The 8,420-nt window shown below is 36.5% G+C and overlaps 1 protein-coding gene across 4 annotated transcripts in view; it reads right to left on the bottom strand.

Annotated features, from left to right (window-relative positions):
• Window positions 1–8,420, bottom strand: part of vcla (vinculin a) — a 49,928-nt gene that overhangs the window by 33,999 nt on the left and 7,509 nt on the right. For all 4 annotated transcript variants that reach the window (XM_016457859.1, XM_016457860.1, XM_016457861.1 and 1 more), the window contains exons 2-3: window positions 4,764–4,834; window positions 1,579–1,729 (exon numbers count right to left, since the gene is read on the bottom strand). In XM_016457859.1, coding sequence (XP_016313345.1) covers window positions 1,579–1,729; window positions 4,764–4,834 — 222 coding nt within the window. The remainder of the gene's footprint in view (window positions 1–1,578; window positions 1,730–4,763; window positions 4,835–8,420) is intronic.

Raw genomic sequence — 8,420 nt, 5'->3', positions numbered from 1 at the left:
AATCACAACGCACTGGATAGCTGGCCAATCAGAGCACACCTCGCTTTTTCAGACCGATGAGTTTTGTAAAAATCGACACGTTTCAAAAAGGCGGGGCATAGAGGAGAAACAATAATGTACAGTATGTGGAAAATAATGTGTTTTTTTAACTTTAAACCGCATAAACACATTTCATTACACCAAATACACAAAATAATGTTCTTTTTGGCAGCATCATATGACCCCTTTAATGTTAGTTGATAAAAAGACAATCGTTCAATGTTTGTTCATGTTTTTGTTGCTATTACATGACGTAGCGGTGTCTGACTAGGGGCGAGACGTGGGCTGATGACGTCATCGTTTCAGAAAATATACGGTTTCGCTGTCCACACGAAAACGCAAGGGCGGCGTTTTCAGAGTTATCCACTCTGGGACCCGGTTTAAAAAAATATCGGTTTCACTCTCCCAAAACGTCGGATCCGTGTGGAGGAAACGCCTATACAATACAAAATGTATGCATATACAGCTAAACGCGTCGTCTCCGGGGCCTAAGTACACAGGGAAATGAAGATAATTAACTAAACACAGCTGGAAACAAATGATGAACTAATCAGGGAACCTAATGGAAACAGGAAGGACCAAATAAGGAAACACAGGACCAGAAACAGGGGCAAAACACGACACAGAACAGTCCAGAATCCTGACAGTTTCAAAAATCAAGCCTTCGGAGGAGAACATGTTATGTTTTACTGTCGACTGCCAGTTTCACATTAATAGCCAAACATCTGAAAAATTGCCAAATGTGAAATAAACAAATTACTGTGCACTTTACAATCGCACATTTTAAAGTGAATATAAAAACACCATGAAACAGTCAAGTGTAAAGAGAGTATTACCAAAGAGAATAATACATAAAACACTTATTTAAAATGTCATTCTACCACTGTGCACTATTTGTTCACAAAGCCAAGAAAATATGTTTCATTGTTTAATCCCAGTAAATGACTTCTGCAGGTGTACAATATTGTTCAAAAGTTTGGGGTCAGCAAGATTTTTTAAATGATTTCAAAGAAATCTCTTATGTTCACCAAGGCCGCATTTATTTGCTCAAAAATACATTAAAAACAGCTATATTGTGAAATATTTTTACAATTTAAAAAAAATATTTTTTATTTTAATATATTGTAAAATGTCATTTTTCCTGCAATGGCAAAGCTGAAATTTCATTAGCAATTACTCCAGTCTTGACTGTCTCATGATCTGTCAGAAATCATTCTAATATGATGATTTGCTACTCAAAAACATTTTTTATTATTATTATTAACAGTTGTGGTGGTTAATATTTTGGTTGAAACCATAATATATATTTTTGGAGGAAACTTCATAGGAATAGCATTTATTAGAAATCTTTTATAAGATAATAAACATTTTTACTGTCACTTTTGGTCAATTCAGTGCATCTTGCTGAATACTGAGCTTCTTTTGAATGGCAGTGTATGTGTATTAAGCTTAGGCTAATCATTTATCTCAATTACTTTTTATGAAAATTAATCATCAGCCTTGAAGCATCATCAAGATAGCCTTCATTTCCATTCGTACCTCTGCCTCGTCAAAGGTCAGAAGCAGGTCTGAAGTCCCTGAGAGGATGCCCCGCGAGCCATCGATGAGATAATCACGGGCCGGGACAGAGTACGGGTCTGTCCTCAGCATCCGAGCTGCTTCCACCAGCTTTGCACTGGCATTCTCCACCCTGAGAAACAAAAACAAAAAAATCACAACTGATATGAATATCCTAAAAAAATATATAAGTCATACTGTATAAATCTATAATGGCTTGCCTTGCACTATTAAAAATGCTCAATACTAAATAAATGCAATATTCAGTGAAAAAAGAAAAACTACGCATTTGACTCAAATAGGAGGTGACATTACTAATTGATTTAATTGCAATTAAATCAATGGCCCACTAAATCACAAATCAAGATAATTTAAACACTCAATTCCCAGAAATGAGAGCAGTAAACAACTCCAAAGCTTTCCAGCAAGCAGTGTAAAATCTTCTCAGACTCAATAACACTATATTAATAGAAATTAAAGCACGTCCCAGTCGCCCCGCAGCCCACGGGAGAGCGGGATGATGACGTGTTCTGGAGGAGGCCTCGCTTTATCGTTATTCTGCAGTGGAGACCCAGACTTATGCAGGCACCTCCCTGAGGCACCACCCGGGTCTCAGTGCTTACTACACAGCCTATATATAGAGAGGTTCACATTTCCTGTCACCAACCACATGTGTGCTGATTGATGAGCCCTGTGCCAGCTTGTGTTTATGGTGCCAAATGTGTCAGCTAAGACTTTTACTGTCTTTAATTGAGCCCATCTGCCCAGCCATTTCAAATAGATACAGATACCCACACTTTATCATTCGCCAAGCCTGATCAAGTCTAATCGCTTTGTAAGGTAATAGCAAGCATACCTTTCCTTGATTCGCAGCCCTACTTGAGTTATCATCATGTCTGCACCATAAATGGTACAGAAACTGTCACAAACAGGCAAGAGACAAGAGGAGTTCAGGTAAACAGAGGGGTTTATTGTCAATGCTGTGATGGTCAGGATCGAAGGCAGGTGACTAAGAGAGATATGAGATAGCTCTGGGTATCTTAGCTTCTTGGTAATCTGGGTTCTGATAGTAGTAGGAATCCTGGAGATGAACCGTGGCTGAGGAGAATCGGAAGAGCGGAGACCGAATTGACTTCTGGAGGTAAGGAAACAACCGTTAGTAAAGCATGTAAGGAGTCTGGCAATGTTCAGGTAGTGAACGGAAGACCGGACACTGGAATGTTGAGTGGAGAGAGAAGATATAGCGGGCTTAATTGGTGATGCAGGTGCAGGTGATCAGAATTCGGGTGATTGGGATCTGGTGTGTGTCGGAGGAGGTGACTGTGCTGACGTGAGTGATTGCGATGATTTCCTGACAGAAACAAGTTAAAACCTAACCTAACTAATTAACTATGAGCAATAAAACTAGTGAATCATGTCTTAGCAAACACCACTAATAACTGTAAACATTTCTTCTAAATGTAGCCTCCATCTGTTTTTCCAACTAAATTTGAACTTGCTTAGTATGAATGACCATATCACAATTTGTAATTCTGGTTTGTCATGTATTTCACATTTGTACAATCTTCTGAAAAATGATTCCCCTCAGGAGCTCGATTAGTGAGTCAGGAGAAGCTGTTCAGGGTCCATATGGACCTTCTTACACCACTACATGTGCATGAGGTCTTACAAATCTATATACATACATCTATATAAAGTATATTATATACAAAAAATAATTAAATTTAATAATTGGTTATACTTTACGTAAAGCCTGTATAATGAATTATAAAGTGTTACTAAAGGGTATAATGCATTATAATTATTCAGAATGTGTGTTGTAATACATTATATCTTGCTATAATTCATTTAAAATGCACAGTGTAACAATGAATTGATAAGTGTTATAATGTATTAACAATGGTTACAATTATTCATGAGACTGTACAATGCATTATAAGGTGCATTACAAGGCATAATTAATGCATTAAAATTAATCATATAATACATTATTCATAAAGGCTTTAAGTAAAGTGTAACCTAATAATTTACATTTTTTTATGAGAAATCTCTCTCTCGTTCACTCTCTTTATATATGTATTACATTTTTGTATTTCATAAAACATAATGAATGATTTTAATTATATACTATTAAAAATAATTTAATATAAAAAATTAGTTTCATTTTTATTTTATGCAATTTAAATATACATTAGAATATATAATTACATATAATATAAAATCATGATATATAAAATAGTGTTTTGATCCAGTTTTCTCCTCTTCTCTCCATCATTTCTTGCCATCTCTCCACTTCCAAAAAAATATTATTATACATTTATATTCTATTTTTTTCTATAATTTATAATGTTTTAGATTTTTATGTTTTATGCAATTGTATAGATATTACACATAAATACATTTAATATATAATATATAAAATAATGTCTTGACCCAGTTACCTCCTCTTCTCTCATTGCTAGCCATCTCCCCACTTTCCTTGTAAAAAAAGCATTTAAAACAAAAAAAATGCTGTTTTCTTTACTTTTTACCCTTTAAGATTTGAGGAACAAAGGAGCAAGCTCCTCTTTGTGTTCTCTGTGACTTTCTGACTTAGAGCATCTGAGAAAGTGAGGAAAAAGATGGTGAAAGACACACAAACAGACAGTTTGCATCAATATTAAACAGATTCAATACTAACTGCCCCATCTGCAGCCAAGACACCACTTCACACAGCCGGGGAGACACTAGGGAGAGCAGTCATATAGTTTTTGCGTAGACTTATCAATAATGCATCGTAAGCTCAGTGGAAAATGCCCCCCAAGCTTCAGCAGTGAGGGGATGACTCAGCCCCTCAGCAAGCAATCGCACCAAAGGAATATGTCCTGCAAGACCTTATTTAACCTCCATCACACTGTACATTATTTCAAGCTTTCTTCAAGGTCAGTACATCAAAGATCTCAAACTCTGACATCAGGCTTTACAGGTATCTAAAATCGGGAAGAGCAAAAAGCTTTAGATGTTTAGACAATCCTGTATAATGCATCATCACTTTAAACTTCTCTTGACAAAGTAAAGGCACATGTTTGTTAATCCTGTGCAATGAGCGTGTATGTGTTCAGCGTGATTAGAACTGATGTATGTTCACATGACGGGTGCCTGGAGAGAGACACGAAGACAGGTCTTACTTAATGAAGGCTGGAGGCATGTCTCTCTTCATAATCTTGTCTTCTGTGGTCTGTACCGTCTCTTTCCCCACCTGAGAACACATGTAAAACAAGCTTGTTTACAAGATGCATAATGAGATCATTAAATACATTTCTATTTTCCTGAAACCAACCCCTACTCAAAAAGGTTATACACACTCATAGGGAAAAGCTTCAGCCCTTAGGCAGACCAGATTGACACAGCTTGAGAATGGGGTCACTCTGAGTGTCTGGACACAATAAGGGCCTGTGTGTCTTGGATGAGCCCTGAGGCTGATCTTCCACTCGCTGTCTGGGATGCTGCCAATATTTCCAACTGTCCAATCTGAAACAACCCATGCTGCTCATCTGCCATTGCCACACCCAGTTATTGATTATTTCCAGAATGAAAAGGAAGATGCAATCAACACATCTACAATCATGTAAAAAATAAAATGAATAATTAAAAAATTGAAAAACAAAAACAAAAAACAAAACAAAACGAGAAACATAACAAAACACAAAGATAAACTAAATGAAAAACAAAACAAACAACAACAACAACAACAAACTAAAACCAAAACAAAACAAAACAAAAACAAAGCAAAACTAAATTAAATGAAAAACAAGAAAATACTAAAGTAAATGAAAAACAAAACAAAAAACTAAAAAGTCAAACCAAACCAAAAAAAAAAATCTAATCTAATGATCTAATTAGATTTAATGAATCTAATGATAATAATTCTAGAAAAACCTGTACTGGAATTGCATTGATTTTATAATTTTGCTATGATTTTTATTTAATGTTATCAATGTTATACCATGTCATTGAACTCAGATTCAATTATGTATTTATTTAATCTATTTCCACAAATCAGTTCAAACTGTCAGTCTCATTGATTCAAAACCCGTCTCTGAGTCATTGATTTATTTGCATCACACAGAAATAGATTTTTTTTTTTGCTATAATCACCTAACCCTATCAGCCATTAATCTAAATATTTTCAGTGTCTATGCAAAAAAAGTGCCCCTAATTCTTTCTTACATAACAGCAAAACCATTGTTTGATTTATAAACCATAATCCTGAGGTGACAAGATATCAGACCACACACACACATGCTCCCATCCACGTGGTCTATTTGCCCTTTCACTGGACATCAGGAATGACATTAGTGTCCTTCTTTAGAGTCCACTAATGCAGAGATAGCAGCGTAACAGAGAGATGTTTGTTATCTCCACACGGCCACTTCCCGCCTGCTCTTTTTTCCAATGATGTAATTACACCGAGGCAGTCACATTCATTTTTCTATCCTCCATCTCTGAATCATATTTGAAGAAGATTTTTCAGCTCCCATCAAGCTTTTCATGAGTTGACATTTGAAAAAAAATATATAGAGAGCTTTTATTTGATTGGATGGGTGAAAATAGCAGGGAATAACAATGAGATGAGAAACAGGTCAAACAGACGCAAGTAGTAAATAGAGTGCATTGATTCACAGCAGATGACCTGCTAAGGACCATTGATCGCATTGGAATGCGCAAAGCATGCCGTTGTATATGGAGGATGGTGCTTTTGTAGTGCAGTGCGCACTTTTACAGAGTCCTAATTGGGTGAAGGGGACTCATAAATAAGGCTAACTGGGTTAACTGCTGGGCTAAAGTGGGAACAGAGATCACATATGCACACAGCAGCCAGTCACAAACATCAACCCTGTGCACGCTGTGAAGAATGCTGCATGGCCTGTTTGGTGGATGTATTCCACAGAATTTAAAGCCTTTCATTGCAGTTCTGGATAAACATGATGTACCCTTCCAAAAAAAAAAAAAACATAGTCAAACTGTCATGTGGTCAGAGTTCTCTCGTCGTGTAGAGCTGATTTTACATTTTATTGTTAAAAATGTCTAATAATTATAAGATACCTTGTGCATAGGGTGAAAAATTATATTACATTTGATGGGGAGATATGATAAACATCATAATGAATAACATTTCCAGAAATCCCTGTGTGATACATCACATTTGATTTATTCATTTATTTATTACCATTTATGTACATTAAGCCATTTTGTGTAACATTTAAATTATTATTACAAAAAATATTAAGTAAATGTTTATTGCATTTTTGAGTGATCTGAGTTATGCTAATGATACATAGAAGAACAATAATAACTATAAAGTTTTAATAAAAAACAAGAAAGTCGATATATAACGATATATTATAACTATAACGATAATGGCACAGAGGAGATATATCATAGGAACCATTTTCAGAGTGATTTTTTTCCATTTAGTGAATGCTAGGAAAGATGATAGCCAATCAAAATCCACTTTATAAGCATGTACTGCAGTTATATTGACAGACCATAACTCCATAACAGCCGTTGATATGGACGCTAATATAGTCATCACTATAGTTATCATTGTAGTTTTCATTCTTGTTGTGTACAGGCCTTTATCCTGATGGTTTTGTCTTTGTGTGGGTGACACTGTACACTGTCACTGTCTCAAATTTTGCTGCAGCATTCTATTTCATCAACAACATTTTTTTTTATTATTATTTTCAATTTACTTTTCTTTTACAGCGTAGTGGCATGTGGTAGCAACAGGGCAGCACAAAATCCACCTGTTCAATAATTGAATTGAATTGAATTGAAATCAAGCGTAGCGTTACTTCTGGCAGGTCACGTTAGTCAAGCTCGCATCAGCTGACTCTCAGCTGATCCCCATCTACCTATGGGAATACGACACCTATCTAAGCATTCATATATAAGGTCCCTCAGTATATCAGCAGTTTTCGCATTGCTCAATAGCTAATTACCCTCCTCCATCCCCAACTCCTCCTCTGTCAGTCGGGATTCAGCCTTCTGGTTCTCCTTGAATCAGACTAATTCTAAAATGTGTACATACAATGATTGAACTTAACAATATCTGCAATACATTTATGTTAGTTCTGTTCTGTTTACCCTGGGGGGTTATTGCTGCTCTCCCTGATCTCATCCATGCTAGGCTGCATGGAGGCGCAGGGAGTTCTTGCCCAGAACAAAACCATACCGCCAATCCAAACTGTATGCTAATTGTCAATCATCTTTGACGATAGTGGTCCTGACAGAACTGTTCAATAATGTGATTATAACAGGCGATGGCATGTTTATTTATGACACTGGCTCATAGAAACTGAGCTGATATTTGACATCTGACATGATTCTCATTCCTCTAAAGTTCACTTGTGTGTGAGGGTTGTACTGGACACATACCCACAGTGAGAATGTGACGGCACCTGCTAGAGGTCGACCGATATGGGTTTTTCACTGGCCGATGCCGATGCCGATATTTAGAAATCAGGGCAGCCAATGGCCGATATATGATGCCGATTTTTCTGGCCGATATGTTTGGCCAATTTTCTTTTTTTTTGCCCCATTCATCTCAAAAGTGAGTTTGAGTAAATGAGTATTGCAGGGTACAAGATAGTAATAGTAGTAGTAGCCTAATTCAGAGTAATAATACATGGCTCAAAACTTAAGCACCTTCTCAAAACAGTTCTGAAGAATGCTTTTTGTTTATGTTTGCTGACAGACACCAGTGTTTCCCACAGACTGCAAATTAATTCTCTGCCAGCAGGAGGCGCTTTGGGAGCTGGAGATATAGCGGTTTCCCCGGT

Source organism: Sinocyclocheilus anshuiensis, unplaced genomic scaffold (genome assembly GCF_001515605.1).
Source record: "Sinocyclocheilus anshuiensis isolate Anshui unplaced genomic scaffold, SAMN03320099.WGS_v1.1 scaffold63, whole genome shotgun sequence".
In the NCBI taxonomy this organism is placed as follows: Eukaryota; Metazoa; Chordata; class Actinopteri; order Cypriniformes; family Cyprinidae; genus Sinocyclocheilus; species Sinocyclocheilus anshuiensis.
The sequence above is the reverse complement of the archived record's forward strand: the minus strand, read 5'-3'. Positions and strand labels throughout refer to the sequence as shown.